Source organism: Chiloscyllium punctatum, chromosome 48 (assembly GCF_047496795.1).
Source record: "Chiloscyllium punctatum isolate Juve2018m chromosome 48, sChiPun1.3, whole genome shotgun sequence".
NCBI lineage: Eukaryota > Metazoa > Chordata > Chondrichthyes > Orectolobiformes > Hemiscylliidae > Chiloscyllium > Chiloscyllium punctatum.
This window is the reverse complement of record NC_092786.1, coordinates 57,942,923-57,959,975: the sequence shown is the minus strand read 5'-3', so window position 1 is coordinate 57,959,975 and position 17,053 is coordinate 57,942,923. Positions and strand designations below refer to the sequence as shown.

General features: G+C 38.5%; 1 protein-coding gene across 6 annotated transcripts in view; it reads left to right on the top strand.

The window, feature by feature from the left end:
* LOC140469081 (CTD small phosphatase-like protein 2) overlaps window positions 1-17,053 on the top strand; it is a 92,700-nt gene that overhangs the window by 44,791 nt on the left and 30,856 nt on the right. For 4 of the 6 annotated variants that reach the window (XM_072565338.1, XM_072565342.1, XM_072565339.1 and 1 more), the window contains 4 exons: window positions 2,430-2,636; window positions 5,490-5,631; window positions 11,722-11,856; window positions 13,294-13,515. In XM_072565338.1, coding sequence (XP_072421439.1) covers window positions 2,454-2,636; window positions 5,490-5,631; window positions 11,722-11,856; window positions 13,294-13,515 — 682 coding nt within the window. In that variant the 5' untranslated portion in view covers window positions 2,430-2,453. Of the gene's footprint in view, window positions 1-281; window positions 348-2,429; window positions 2,637-5,489; window positions 5,632-11,721; window positions 11,857-13,293; window positions 13,516-17,053 lie in introns of all 6 variants that reach the window. The other 2 variants (XM_072565341.1, XM_072565343.1) reach the window with 1 other exon arrangement.

Below are 17,053 nucleotides of genomic sequence, written 5' to 3'. Positions count from 1 at the left end.
CTCTGTACAAGAGTCTTAAGGTGAAAATGCCCCAAGTGAACAGAATTTTATATCTTTGTCTACATAGTTACCAGTGGCTTAATTTCACAGCAGAACTGACCATTGCTTACCATAAATAGCACAGTTTCTTGTTGCTTGAGTTACATGGATACCTCATAGGCAAAGGGAATGTGCTTGGTGCTTTTATCAAATTTGGGTTCAAATGTATTGGGTAGGGGATAGGAAGAGTTGAGCAACGGAGGCATTTCTGTGAATTGAAACTAGTTAATTTTTCTGCTCAGATGAGAAACCTTCACCAAAAATAGCAACATTTTCAAATGTTCATCCACAAGATGTGTACATCACTGGTAAGACCATCATTTATTGCCCCCCAAATGTCCTTGAGAAGGTGATGGTGAGCTGCTTTCTTGAACAGCTGCATTTATTTTTGGAATGGAGGGAGATGTAGTTCCAAGTCCAGCTGACTGGGCCTTTTGTGGGGGGGTTGTTTTCAGATGTAGATGTATCCCTTGTTCTTTTAGATGCTACAGGTTGCTGCTTTGGAATAGACCATTGAAAGAACTTTGGTAAGTTGTTGCATTTCATATTGTGGGTGATGGACACGCTTTAGCAAGTCTGGTGATGTGTTATTTACAACAGTATCAACAGATTCTCGCCTGCTCTTGTAGGTACAGAATTTATATGACTGGCCCAGGTCAGTTTCTCTTCCATGGTAACTCCTAATCTTATAATGAGGGATTCAATTACGGTAATGGCATTGAGTGTCAAGGGAAGATAGATAGAATTTCTCTTGTCGGAGCTGGTTATTGGCACTTATATACCTTACTTGCTGCTTAGGAACTCAAGCCCAAATATTGTCCAGGTCTTGGTGTATATAGGAAGGGGCTATTTCAGTATCTGCGAAGTCGCAGATGGTGTTGGATGTTGTGCAATCATTCGTGAACATCCCCACTTCTGATCTTCTGTTGGAGGGATGGTCATTGAAGCAGCTGAAGATGTTTGAGCCGAGCACACTATCCTTGAGGAACTCCTACCCTCTAAAAGACACAGCTATTTTTCTTTGCTTGGTAGAATTCCCCCAATTCCCCGTACTTCAATTTCTCTAGTGTTTCTTCATGCCATACTCCCTTCAAAGGCTGCCCTGATGGTGGACAGTAGTATTTTACCTCTGTCATTCGGCTTGTTGTCTGTGTTTGGGCAGAAGCTGCATTGACACCAGGAGTTGAATGGCCTTGGTGGAAGTTGCAGAACACTACCATCTTCCCAATTTTTGTTTAGCTTATCTGTGGCTCCAGCTTGTATGATAATGAAATGGGAGAAAGGAAACTTGAACAAGGATGATTAATAGTCTCAAAAAATTGGACATTTAATGAAACAATATTTTTTGCAATGGTGATGGAAATGGGTCATGTATTTGACAAGTTGAAAGTTATATAGTACTCCAACTGTAAGGGCTAGTCTCTAACGTGCAAAATAAGTCTTCAATACAGAAAAAGGACCTGCTTTGATTTGCACATGATCAATATGCAATTTGACTGCTGTAATTACCAAAATGTTGTTTCCTAATGCATCTCAGCTCCGCTGGTGACCCCACTCTGCCACTTATTTTCAGGAACTTAATTTTCAGCACCCTCTTGTATTCAATCACTTGCCTTATATATTTTCAATATGTCACGATGAATTTATTGTTGAATATTTTGTAGCTGATCTGTACATTATTTTTGTGCCCTTTATTTAAATAGTGTACTTTGTTAATGGAGTCATGTGGTTTTATTTTATTGGGGAAATAGTTGTGTGTTGTTTTTGGGAGTGATTTATTTTGGCTGTTACACCAGTGCACCCTCTCTATTAAATTCTTGTTCTGTGACTCTAGTTGCAAACTAGAAAAGGATTAAAGATGTAATGATTTTGATAGGTTGCTAACTTTAATGATAGTGTTAATCATGTTAAAAAAATTGGCATAAAGTGAAACCAGATTTTGTTTGATGTATTAACCAATTCTCATAAGTCCACTGTACCTATTTTAGTATACAAAAAATCTGGTCCAGCTGTTTCATCATTTGAATGTACTGTAGAGTTCTCTTTAGATGAAGAAACAAACGTGTTTCAGCCCTTTGGGCTGAAAAGAGAACTGCAGAATCAGACTTCCAGCAGCTGAAATCTAGTTGTACATCAAGTCTATTTTTAAGCAAAATAAAATCTTAAAAGTGAGCTGTACTCTTATGTTTAAGAATATCAAGAGATTCTCCTTTGGCTTCTTGCCTGCATGAGTTTAGTGTAGGGGGCAAGAATGATTTTAATGGTCCATTTCGATAGTTCTAACTTAATGTTCACAGGTTCCATGCTGATTTTTACATGGGATGGTCAACTGGTTACTTTTGTATTTTTTGTATTGATTGACAATTAAGTTTGTTTTCCTATTCCTGCAGTTGTTCATGTGACACCTTTTAAGAATGAGGCTGAGAATGCGAAAGCCTTCTCAGCAAACCAACCCTGTCCATGCATCACGACCAGACAAGAAACGCAAGCGCTCAGAGGTAGATGATTCAATACCTATTATGGGGGCAAAACCACAGAAAAAGGAAACTGGTTTGCTCTCATCAATTAAAAGACTTATTCGAGGAACTGCTACAAAGGTATGGTAATCAAATAGCTGTGGGAGTTGTTACTGAATATCAGAATTCTGTTTTGTAAACAGACTGACATAACTGAAATTAACCACACTTTACACTGGAGCTCTGCAGACATTCAGAGTGTAAGAAAGAAATCAGAGGAGGAAAAGAATGGCAAGGACATTAAGATACATGTAGCTTGAGATGTACTAGTTCTGTATTCATTTGTCTTTGCTGCATGATCTTTAGTGCTCTTCTGTTCCTGATGATTTTAACCTGGTTATTTGCCCCTGTCTGGAGATTAAATAAACTGGAGATTATCTACATTTGTTTTATTTTTAGTGCAATATGATCTTTGTCAACCAATATGGACACATTAGGCCGAACAGTCTCCTACGCTTTAAACATCAGAGTTTGGGAAAACTTCCTAGTGCTTTGGAAGGAAATAAGTTTGCTTTTTCTTATCCTTAATTGTTGTATGCTTTGCCGTTGCATTACAGTGTCAAGGTGCTCTGTCATTCATTCGGACACTTAGCCAAAACCATAATAAATTTGCTTTTTGTTACTTAACATGTTTACTGCAATATGAACGGTTTTGGCTTTAAGGATTGGAAACCTTTCAGTTTGGCTTCTGAGGGTCAGTGGTGCCCAGTGCTTTTCTGACCCAGTCAAAAATGCTTCTTCTGACAAAAAAAGAAATTGAATATTTCCTCTTTCTATACCAAATGTTAAGTGATTTTTATGAAGGTCTTTCCAAAATATTACCAATTAACTGATATTTTGAACTGTAGTTTCTGATCCACTAGTAACCAGGTTGGAGTTTTAAAAAATATTGTATCTCATTGTCTGAATTGCATTTGCTCCCAAGTCTCAAAAGAAGAAAGCTCACCCTAAACTATGGTCTGTCATTGGTACTTGCCGAGTAGGTACTATCTGCTATCTTAAGGTGAATAGAAAAAAAGAATTCAACCAACTGATGACCATTATTATATGCCATGTACCCAGCTCAAATGGGAGAAAGTGAGGGCAGCAGATGCTGGAGATCAGAGTCAAAAAGTGTGGTGCTAGAAAGGCATAGCCAGTCAGGCAGCATCCGAGGAGCTGATGAAGGGCTTATGCTCGAAACATTGACTCTGCTACTCCTTTGATGCTGCCTGACCGGCTGTGCTATTCCAGCACCACACTTTTTGACTCAAACTGGGGAGAGTCAGAATTAATGCCTGGATAATGTGATTTATGTAAAATCTCATTTTAAGAGTTCCTGATAGCTTTACAGATCGAGAAATTTGAGGTATTATTCTCCTCATTTTGACTCCCACTACACCTCATGATTCATTATTTATCTGTCTGCAAGGAATAAGCTGGTTTGTAGCAGAAATATAGGAAATATAGCGCTGAGATAGAAACTCAGCTTTGGGCATGTTCAATAATAGTGATGGTCAAATGGCCTATTCTTGCTCCTTTTTTTATATTTTTATGTCTCTGTTGTTTGGCTGTTGTATTGACGGGAAGTTAATGCAAGCTAAAGTGAAGTTTTCCATTAAGAACAGTAAAGATATTACTTTGATTTAAGAATAACATGAATTTGATGATTGTTATACGATGCTCTAAGATGTACGAATAATGTTATGATGCAAAGTGATTATATTGCATGCTGCATGGAGAATTTGGTTTATGATAGAATGAAAAGTTAGTTCCAGAAACTAGACTTTGATTGCCTAGTAATATTGCAATTCTAAAGCAAAAAGCCATTGATTAAAATTTGTTGGATGTCATGAATTTCTTGTTTGGACAGCATTACGTAACACATTTCTCTTGCAGGATTGTGATTAAAGTTGAGCATTGCACAAACTAACTGGAACTGAGATTGTCATTTTTAAAAGCCTCTTATTAGAAACGATTTATTTGGAGAACGGTTTTATAAATTGGCATTAAAGTCTTAAAGGAACAATGAAGCATAAAGCAATGAAATCTTTGATCCAAGTACCTTCTGGTATTGACCAGCTTATAGCTATATTTAGTCAGCCTGTTCCGACACATTATGACACACCTCAGGAACAGGTGTGACTGGAACCTGGGATTCTATAACAGCCATTTGACCTACTTAATACTTTGATTCAAAACTTGGAATTTAATCAATACTTTTTTAATTAGGTTTTATATATGAATGCTTTATTGGATTGTTGAGATGAAGGATTTAATCAATTTAATAAAATGAAATGCTGTATTAATGTTTCTGTTAATGCTGTACATTTCAGTGTGCATATAACTACTTAAAAGTTTGCATAAAACTGCAATGTTTAATAAAGGCACATTGATACTTATTGTCCTGTTACAGTTCTGTTGAATAAAACTTTGCTTTTGCAGAAAAACTAGATTCCTCCCTCACTTTCCTGCTGTTGTAGGAGAGGGAAAGATAATCACTGTCATTGTATTCTCCCCAGTGTTGATATAGGCCAGTTGGCCCAACAAGTCCACACTGACACTGAGCAGAATCTTACCCAGACCCCCCCCCCCCCCTCCCCATTGAGCCATCATGCTGCCCATAGTCTCAAAAATATATCATTCTCTGGCCATGAGTTGCCATTCTGTTGGAGATGGCTTAGAAATCCAGAAAATATCTCGAAGAATACATGTTGGCCTAAGGGAGAGTATGGAATAGTTTAAAATCTTAATTATTCAGAGCAAATATAATGAAGTGTCCAGAAGTTGGGGAATTTGACACTCTTTGAATACCATAAGAATGGTATGATTTTGCAGTTGCTTTATACTTAACAAAGGAGCCAGTGTGTTCATGTGAGAAGTGCGTTTTGAATAAAGTGTCAAGACACTAGAATGAACGTATATTCAAACGTTATTTTGATGTCCAATCCACAGGCAGAAGCAGAGAATCCTCCGAAAAAAAAATGTAGACTTGATTGTGACCTAGATGATAATATGATCACATCAACACCTCATACTGGCCCAAAACCCAACAAACCAATCTCCAGAGTAAGGCGGAAAAGTCAGGTGAATGGAGGTCAGTGGAGACAATTTCTGTCATTTGTTGTATAGCAATCTCCTTAGAGACTGAACTTTTAAGAAGAAAATCTTACAGTTGCTACTTGAAACGGTTACATGGTAAGATTTCATGTTTTAAGACTTTTACTGTAACAAAAAACTATTTGTAGGCAACTTCTGCCTTAAGTCACAAACTTACTTACCAAAAGCAAAAACGTACTTTGTATGCATATTTTATACTCTCCTTCTAAGGAGGTATTCAATTCTGGAAACAAACTCATTTTTTTAGCACCCAACAGTTCTTTCTGTTCTTCTTAAACCTCAGCTTGAATGTTTTTAATCTCAGAACTATCTTTCACAATGAAGTTTTATTTTGTTGCAGATTTTCTTTTTCAAAGTCCAGAGAATTTTTTAAGCCTTGTTTCAATGCTTCGTGAATTTGGTCTGTTCAAGCACGAGCTAGCATCTGCAATACTGGATGGTGACTAGAAATGGTTTGCTGCTTATAACTGCAGTCTCTCTCATTGTTTGAGGTTTCAAAGATATCTTAGAATCCCTTCCCATTTCAAAGCCTATCTCTGTGGCAGCATGAACCACGTGCCATTGTCTCCATCTGTCTTGTATTTTCCATCCAGTAAAACAGTCTGAGTCTCCTTTAATTTCTAATTATCAAGCCACCTAAGTTTATTGTAAGACAGGCTTCAAAACAAGCCACATGGGTCTTTGCATTCTACCTTCAGTTAAAGACACATTCCCAAAGCATTGTAATCTTAAAACCTCATTAATGTACCATTTTGAAATGTGTACATTAATTTCAGATGCCATTTGAGAGCCATCCTTCTGCATGATACACTGAAGAATGATTTACGAAGTTAAAGGTATTCCTAAATATTTCTAGCACAGAAGCTGGTCATGTGGTCCCAAGGGAGCATGTCAGTTTTTAGATTCTACGCAAGTCTTTTCTAAACCTATCAATATATTGCTCTATTTCTTCCATCTGCATGATCATCCCTTAAACATTTATATGCTATTTGCCAAAACTACGCCTTGTGGTAGCGAGTTCTATATTTTAACTATTCTCTGGGTAAAGAAATTTCTCCTGGATCTCCTCTTGGATTCATTAATAACAATGACATCATCTTTGGAAATTGAAACAGCATCTTGACAAATCATCTCTTTTAAAGGAAGTAGACATTGATTAGGAGAATTTCTATTGGTGGAAGCTGTTGCATTTTTAACATATTTGAAGTTATAACCTTTTCAATTTTTATTATTTTACTTATATTCTTTTTCATTCTATTTGATTTGTTCTCATTAAAATGAAAAATGAAACACTTCTCACTTTAAGCATTCAACTTCAAAATTGTGGAGCTCCTGTGTCATTGTAATACTGGGTATCTGTAAAGCTCACCTTAGTAGAAAGTTTTTTACTGTTCCAAAAATAGAATTTATTTCTAACTTCAGAAGATCTTCTCTCTCAAAGTCGCACCCATTTTGCATTTTAATTACTATATGTTCCCTGTTAAACTTACCACGTTACATTTGAGTGTGATGCATTTGCTCCCTATTCTGTGATATATGTTTTTGGGAGGCACTTTAATATTGTATAGCAATCAGAAAAGATTGTTTTGAAGCATCTAAAGAACTGTGCCAATACCTTGAACAAATGGCATCTGATGGGACTAATTTGCACAGCTTAAATCAAGGCAATTGACAGCAAATCCATTTATAAGTTAAAACTAGTGGAAGGTCAGATAGTCTGAGAAAATTAATGTAGAGTCCAATAAGGCAATATCAGCCTCTTGAGCCCCCTACAGTGAAAGATGTGTAAATGTTTTACTGCACTTGGAGCTAGATAATCAAACTCTCTTTCTTAAGAATGAGGTTGAGAGAAGATGTACAATACTTGAATTGCATGCACTTGGGAAAATTTCCAAGTAATTTAAATGAATACTTGCTGAGCATGACCTCAAATGAACCCTTAAGGGAGGAATTAAGCAAAAATACCCTTTAAATTTGTAGTTTCGGAATATATATTTGTTGTGCATGTTATATGTTCTGTAGATTATGCAATCAGTGTAATTTAGTAGCTTCAGCAGTAGTTGGGATAATTGACAAAAAGTGGAAAAAATGTAATGGTACCTGCAACATGTATGAAACCAGAATGTTTAATCAGGTCATATGTTGGCTTAGACATAACAGGATTGTGCTGTCATGTTCTCCTGCTTCAGGTACCTGCCTTATTGTGACATTTTCATTAAGAGATCACTTTACTTTCCTGAGCAAACAACCTACTACTTTCCAAGAAATAAAAACACACTATACAGAATTTTCAATTATAAATCCTGCTTTATTAAGAGATGCTAAGAGGGCTGGATGTTTTCAATGAGTCAATATATTTTGAACAGGATTTGAAACTAAGGCTGACCTCTGAGAAATGAAGGAATAAGTTTTGTGGTTCTGTTTGCCGAGCCGAGAATTTGTGTTGCATACGTTTTGTCCCCTGCCTCTGTGACATCCTCAGTGCTTGGGAGCCTCCTGTGAAGCACTTCTGTGATCTTTCCTCCGGCATTTGTAGTGGTTTGAATCTGCCACTTCCGGTTGTCAGTTCCAGCTGTCCGTTGCAGTGGTCGGTATATTGGGTCCAGGCCAATGTGCTTATTGATTGAATCTGTGGATGAGTGCCATGCCTCTAGGAATTCCCTGGCTGTTCTCTGTTTGGATTGTCCTAGTGTTGTCCTAGTCATGTTGCTTGTCATCTGCATGTGTGGCTACTAAGGATAGCTGGTCGTGTCGTTTCGTGGCTAGTTGGTGTTCATGGATGCAGATCGTTAGCTGTCTTCCTGTTTGTCCTATGTAGTGTTTTGTGCAGTCCTTGCATGGGATTTTGTACACTACATTGGTTTTGCTCATGCTGGGTATCAGGTCCTTCGTTCTAGTGAGTTGTTGTCTGAGAGTGGCTGTTGGTTTGTGTGCTGTTATGAGTCCTAGTGGTCGCAGTAGTCTGGCTGTCAGTTCGGAAATGCTCTTGATGTATGGTAATGTGGCTAGTCCTTTGGGTTGCGGCATGTCCTCGTTCCGTTGTCTTTTTCTTAAGCATCTGTTGATGAAATTGCGCAGGTATCCGTTTTTGGCAAATACATTGTATAGTTGTACTTCTTCCGCTTTTTGCAGTTCTGGTGTACTGCAGTGTTTTGTGGCCCTTTTGAATAGTGTCTTGATGCAACTTCTTTTGTGTGTGTTGGGGTGGTTGCTTTCGTAGTTCAGGACTTGGTCTGTGTGTGTGGCTTTCCTGTAAACCTTTGTGGTGAATTCTCCGTTAGGTGTTCTCTGTACCATCACGTCTAGGAATGGGAGTTGGTTGTCCTTTTCTTCCTCTTGAGTAAATTGGATTCCTGTGAGTGTGGTGTTGATGATCCGGTGTGTGTTCTCTATTTCTGTGTTTTTAATGATTACAAAGGTGTCATCCACATATCTGACCCAGAGTTTGGGTTGAATTTGTGGTAAGACTGTTTGTTCTAATCTTTGCATTACCGCTTCTGTTATGAGTCCAGAGATGGGTGAGTCCATGGGTGCCGCTGATTTGTTCATATATTTGGTTGTTGAATGTGAAGTGTGTTGTGAGGCACAGGTCCAGTAGTTTGAGTATGCCGTCTTTGTTGATAGGTTCAATGTCCTGTTGTCTGTCTGTATGTCCAGCAGGTTGGCTATTGTTTCTCTGGCTAGGGTTTTGTCGATAGAGGTGAACAGTGCCGTTACATCGAATGAGACCATGGTTTCTTCCTTGTCTATGTGTATATTTCTGATGATATCCAAGAATTCCTGTGTTGATTGTATAGAGTGTCTGGATCTGCTGATCAGGACAGCTGGAACTGACAACCGGAAGCGGCAGATTCAAACCACTACAAATGCCGGAGGAAAGATCACAGAAGCGCTTCACAGGAGGCTCCCAAGCACTGAGGATGTCTCCTAGACAGGGGACGAAATGTCTGCAACACAAATTCCCAGCTCGGCGAACAGAACCACAACAACGAGCACCCGAGCAACAAATCTTCTCACAAACTTTGAAGGAATAAGCATTCAGATAATTTGCATGATAACTCACCACTGTGAATAACGGCCCCAAAACCAAAGTAGTCCGATCAGTAAAAAGGTTTTCCTACCCTTCATGCTGAATATAAAGAGCAGTGTAGAGTATTTGATTCCAATTCTTGTTTATAAATCCACCAGCCTTGGAACTTAACTTTGCTGGATATTTTACTCGAGCAAGTTTGTTCTGTGTAAATATTTTCTCTTTCATTTCAGTGATGCTTAAGGTGCTGTTAAAAGTGAGCTATATGCGTTGTAAGCAAGCTTGTACCCAATTGGACTACATAGGCTGTTACCACATGGACTGCAGCAGATCAAGAAGGCAGCTCACCAACACCTTCTCAAGGGCAATTAAGGATGGGCAGTAAATGCTGGCCTTGTCAGCAGTGCCCACATCCTGTGAGTGAATACATGAAAAAATAAATTTGAGCAATATCGATCTAAATCCAACAGATTTTCCATAGTTTTTGGAGGTTTCTGTGTTTTCTCTCATTTGATGCAATGTGAATAGGAGAAATCTTAGAGACAATTCCTGATTTATGTTTTCCTCTCAAAATAATGAGGGTAAGAAGTGTTTTAGTTGGAAAGCTTTCAATTTGGTTCATAAATTCAAACGAATTCAGGGTCTCTGATTCCATTTTAAACATTTTATGGTGATTTTTTAAAAATGGACCATTCATAGTTTTCTTATTCCTCAGTGAGTATTGTGTACCTTCCCTTGATTATTCTGTAAAGTTAAATCCGTGGTATGTAAAACTGGTTGGCATCCTTTAGCATTTCTCATGACTAAAGATAAAAATACGTCTTCCCTCTTTCATCTCCATTCTTTTTACCCTGTTTATATAAGATTTCACTCTTCCTCTACCCTTCACCATAAGCCTTCCTGGTTTTTCCTCTCTGCTTTACTGTGCCTTACACCTTTCCTTTGCTGTGTCACCAATTCTCTTTGCTTTTCGTGCATAACTCTTAGTGATGGATCAGCTTTCATTGTGATTATTCCACATATACAAACTGCCAAATAATGCATTATTCCATATACCAGGTCAGACAAGTAATTTATCCCCTGTGTGGCATCTGTCACAATTAGGTAATGAATTTTGGATGTAGGGATAGTTACCTACCATTTTCAGTGCTTGCTGTTGTGTCGACCAAAAGTCTGGGGATGGTTGAGCCATGGTATTAAGAATTCTCTACATCCTTCCCTGCAGATATTGCTGAGATTTCTGTTTGAAAATTTAAGCCAGTCAGACAGCATGCAGCCTAGCTCTTCAGTGCTCTGTTTCTGAGGCTAAGCCACATTGGAGTGGGTGATAGTTTGAGAAAGTTGGGATCTGACACAGACAGGTGGGCCACATGTGAATGTTGTGGGTGCTAAGTATTTATGCAGGATTGGAGCAAAGACAGCGAGCAAAAGTCTGACATTTCGAGTGGAGATGTGAACTAAATTAAGATGTATTAATGACAGTATGCATTTAACTAATTTATAAGTACATCAGATGCAGTCATTAGATAGTGTTCATTGTCAGGGTGCTGACATTGTGATTGGGTGCCATTGTAGAACTGCTTTTTAGGAGAATGTGCGATCAGTTCAGTCTCAAACAATGTGACTGATTAGAAAGATGCTGAATGTTGTTACAAGGCTTTGATAGGCATTTGACTGTATGATTTGTAGGGGATATTTTACTATGATAAAGATGCTATATAAATCTGTATTGCTGCTATAGCCCAATAAAACTTTTGGTTTTACAGAATTCTGTGCTTCTCCAGATATGTTGTAAAATGGATTTGCATGGAACAACGAATCTTACACTGAAGTAATAGTGACCGCTGTGGACATGACAAAATATTGTGCAAGTTTAAACTATACAATATGCCACCTTTCTTTCCTCCTCTCTCCCTACCCTGAAACATATACTTTATTTTGACTTGTGGAAGACTGAAGCAGCATTACACTTTCATTAATCATTTACTTCTGTACAATGTTCACATCAAATTTTAAAGTCTGTTTATTTTTTTTTAGAGACGATAGGCTACAGCAGTAAACAAAATGGGAAACTACCGATTGTTAATGATGTGGTCAGCCCTCCACGAACTGCCTTACTGGGAACCATCTTTTCTCCTGTTTTCAGTTTCTTCTCACCAGCAAACAAAAATGGTAAAGTATGAAATTAAATACCTATGACCAAAGCAGATGGGCACTTGTAAAATTTTTATCCACTGATGTAAATTATGTAATGTAGTGTGTTTGTGCATTTTTGTTTTAAGATGCCTTGGTAAGGTCAGCAAAGACATTGGTTAGCTCAGTTGGCTGGATCATTGGTTTGCAGAATGGTGCCAACAGCACAAGTTGATTTCCCACATTTCCTCAACTTCTCCTTTCACCTCAGGCGTGGCAGCCCTCAGGTTAAGCCACCACAGTCATCTCTCTCTCTGTCTAATGAGAGTCCTGTAGTCCAATTGGACTATGGCCACTTTAATGTCAACAAACAGCACATATTTATTTGACTGAATTTGATATGGTATGCTTAATTATTTACTGTATTGAAATCATACAGTGTTGAAGATGGCAATTTGGCCTGTCTTGTATGCAACAGGACCTGAATAAAGAATTGTTTCTTCATTTTCTCTCATTCTTTTGCAACTTATTTTCAATTATCATAAACTTGTCTGAAGAAATGTTTCATCCTTAATTGATCTATCAAACTGCTCACAATTTAATATTCAAAATCATTGGTGGGTGATATGTTTTCTGGTGTGGCGGTGCTAGTAAAGGTAAGATTGAGGGAAGCTGATAAGATAAAGAGGGAAATTTATGTGACAATATGGGTGAATGCAGGGCAGAAGTGAGTGTTGTGGGGTAAGAAAGGAACAAAACTTAAGTCTGGAGGAAGCCATCCAGAAACACAGTAAAGCAGAGAATACAAGGAAAGCAAAAAGAAAGTTGGAATGACAATCTGAAATTGTTTAGTTAATTGTTGGCTCTGGAACGTGCTAAAGTGCCAAATCAAAAGACGAGGTCTACTTTCTCAAGCTCATGTTGAACAATATTGGAGGCCGAAGTTGGGAGTGGGCAGAAAATATTTTCTGTTGTTGGACTTTGTTACTGTGTCTTTGTGGATAATAAAAAGCTTTATCTTACCTCTCTAACGTTGTCTTAAAGGTGCTTTAAAGTGCTGTGACTTGTGTTAGCAAGGATGTCACCTTCACAGGTAGCAATATCCTGTAAACTACTGAGGGATAAGTACCCAACTTGACTTTTAGATGTCAAAGATGGATTTTTTTCAAATGGCTGGGAAAATTGAGCTTCTTTGAATCTGTCATGGAATCAGTTATTGCAAAGAACAGTGCATGTGACAGACTTCCATAGTGAAATGTCAAGCCTTGATTATGTTCTGCCATCATGAAATGAAACTTCTGATCTGGAGGGAAAAGTGCTATTAGCAAACTATAGTTTTTCTAATATTGTTTCTTTAGCCCTTCTGGCTGCAATGCTTTGGTGAATATGCATAATTTCAAAGGGCAATGATGAATGACCCTTCGGTGAATGACCCTTTCATTAAGTAATGTGATTTACATTTATGAATATTTACAGGAACATCAGGTTCTGACTCTCCAGGTCAGGCAGTAGAGGCTGAAGAAATTGTTAAACAACTGGAATTGGAACAGGTGGATGAGATCACAACAAGTACGGCAACATCAGCCACTGGAGGACTGTATTCTGGCCAGGCAGTGACAGCGCAATCACATTTGTCTCCTGACAGCAGTTCAGATAATATAGAGGATGAAGTCACCAATGAACTTCATCCCATGCCAGGTACAGTAAACTAGTTAATTTAATAGTTCTTTGTATTGCAAATTCTCTTAACGAATGAGCCTTTTAATCTGCAGGTAAATTGTCATGGGACAGAAATCAGACTCTGCATGTCTACTTCAGAAATCGAAGAGATACCAGACTATGTCATTATGATCTCAAGCTCTTTTCTGTGGGAGATCAGCCATGTTCTTAAATGATTGAATTTTCTATCATTGCTCACTGTTTTATCATAAAATGGCTATGAAAGCAGTCTTTACACTAAGTTAAAGTCAATAGTTAGTTGAATTCCTTCACTAATGAAGGGCACTGACATTTAATTTAGTTTTTTCAGATTGTAAGTTCCCACTAGCCGTGTTTAATAAAGCAGTTTTATGGTTCTAGCCATGCTGTGTTACTTATTAGTAATTAAAAAAAACACACTGGCTGACTGTCAATAATAAAAGTTTATTGCATTTTGCAGATTGCCTACATCTTTTTTTTAATTTGATTCACTGAGATATGATAAAACTCATCATTATACATCAGGATAGTAAACTACTTTGAAATCCATGAGTTTATGTTTGTCTGAACTATTTTGCACACCTTCATTCCGAGAGATCCTGAGCCTATCTTACAGAATTGGTCATAGTTAAGAGTTGAGACTTAAGAACACTGAAGTGCGCTGATCAAGGATCTGCTGGAGCTTAACCCATTAAAATTGTACATTTTTAGAACAACAATCATATTTTATGTTTTTAAAATAGATTTGGGTTACCTGAACTGCTTCTGATAGGGAACTGATCTTAAGTGAAATAGGAATGTAGCCATCAGTGATAGATCTGTTCTTCAGATCCCACCATTAGTCAAGCTGGTGGTCACTTGTCAACAGTGAATTGGAAGTGTTGTGGATCTTTCTACCTTGTATGTTAGATTGCCAGATCTGCCGTGCAGAATTGACACATTTAAGTTTAATTCAGCTCAGTCACAGAGACTTTCCCTATCTTCTACCACATCCCAGAAAATAGGATAAAATCATATAACACAGAAGGAAGGAGACCATTTGATGTAGAGTCCTACAGCACAGAGACAGGCCCTTGGGTCCAAACTGGTCCATGTTGACCAAAATGTCTGTCCACACTAACCCCATTTACCTGTACTTGGCCTTCTAATCCCTTCCTATCAATGTATTTGTCCAAATGCCTTTTAAATATACCTGCCTCAACCACTTCCTCTGGCACTTCATTCCATGTGTGTACCACTCTCTGTGTTAAATAAAGTTGTCCCTTAGATTCCCTTTTATTCTTTCCTCTCCAAACTTAAACTCATGTCTTCTAGTCCTCAATTCCCCAACTCTAGAAAAAGATTGAGTGCATTCACCCTCTCCATGCCTTTTATGATTTTATACATTTCTATAAGATCTCCCCTCAGTCTCATAAGCTGTAAAGGAAAAAGTGTTAGCTTGTCCAACCTCTCCCTATAGCTCAGACCCCGGAGTCCTGGCAGCATCTTTGTAAATTTCTTCTGCACTCTTTCCAGTTTAATAACATCCTTCCTACAGCAAGGTGACCAAAACTGAACATAATACACCAAGTGCACCTCACCAACATCCTGTATAACTGCAACATAGCTTCCCACCTTCTATACTCAGTGTCCTGACTGATGAAAGCCAGTGTGCCAAAAGCCCCCTTCACTACTCTGTCTACCTGTGACTCCACTTTTAGGCAATTGTGAACCTGAACTCCCAAGATCCTCTATTCCAATACATTCCTTAAGGCCCTACCATTCACCATATAATTCCTATCTTGATTTGACTTTACAAAATGCAAGACCTGACATTTATCTATATTAAACTCCATTTGCCATTTTCTAGCCCACTACCCCAGCTGATCAAGATCCTGCTGAAATTTCAGCTAACCTTCCTCACTGTCCACAATACCATCTATTTTAGTGTCATCCGCAAACTTACTAATCATGCAGTGCAGGTTCTCATCCAAATCATTGATATAGGTAACAAACCGTAACGGGCCCAGGACCGACTCGTGAGGCACTCCGCTAGTCACAGGCTTCCAGTCAGGCAACCAACCAACCTTCCAGTATTACCATCTGCTTCCTACCATCAAGCAGATTGTGTATCCAATTTGCCAGGTCACCTGGATTGCATGTGATCAAAAGTTCCAGAGCAGTCTACCATATTTAACATACCATGCCATCTCTTTCCCACTCCGTTATTCTTTCAGTTTCTTAGATTGCTCTACTTCTTTCTATGTGTATATCCAATTCCTTCCTGAAAGACACAGTTGAATTTGTTTCAGGCATTGTGTTCCAGATCCTAATTCCCTACTTTTTAAAAATCCTTATTTTGCCTCTGTTTTTCTGGCAATTACTTTTATTCATTATCTTCTAATTATTTTCTTTATGCTGTATGCTCTATAGAAATCCTCCATGATCTTGAGCACCCTCTTAATTCATCTGTAGTATTATTTGGGCACTGAAAACAGTAGAATTGAGTACTCCCTCGTTATTTTTACTGAGGAATTTTGTGAGCTGCTGAACTCACCATTCACTATCTACCTGCATTGTCTCACCATAACATGCTCATATGCATGAATCTATTATCTGATTTTTGGCACTGGCCTAGGTTCTTCTTTATACTGCTCACAGTTTTCATTCAGTTAAACAAAGTTTCACATTCATGGCATTAAATCTGTGATTTAATAACAACTATTAGAAAAAATGTATCTGTATTTAAGAAACCGAAATGGAAAGGTTACATTTAGATTAGATTAGATTCCCTACAGTATGGAAACAGGCCCTTTGGCCCAACAAGTCCACACCGACCCTCTGAAGAGTAACCCACCCAAACCCATTCCCCTACCTTATATTCCCTGACTAATGCACCTAACACTATGGACAATTTAGCATGGCCAGTTCACCTGACATGCACATTTTTTGGATTATGGGAGGAAACCAGAGCACCCGGAGGAAACACACGCAGACATGGGGAGAATGTGCAAACTCCACATAGACAGTTGCCAGAGGCAGGAATCTTACCCATGTCCCTGGTGCTGTGAGGCAGCAGTGCTAACCACTGAGCCACTGTGCTGCCTGTAGAATTGTTTCCGCAGAATCTGTACAGTGTGATAACAGACCATTCAGCCGAACTAGTCCATACTGACCCTCTGAACAGCATCCCATCCCCCTACCCAGTCCCTGTGAGCTTGCATTTCCCCTGACTAATGCACCTAGCCTGCACATCCCTGAACACTATGAGCAATTTAGCATTTCCAGTCCACCTAACCTGCACATCTTTGGACTGAGGGTGGAAGCCAGAGCACCGGAGGAAAATCATGCAGGCACGGGGAGAATGTGCAAACCCCATGCACAGTCACCTGGGTCACCTGAATTCAACCTGGGTCCCTGGCCCTGAGGGATTTAACTGCATAACTGAATAATATTTAATTATTAATTCACTTCCTATGTGTTTGGTAATGGTTTTAAATTGATTAGTATTTCTATTAAAATAACAGACACCACTTCAACTGGCCCTCCTAAGCATTTT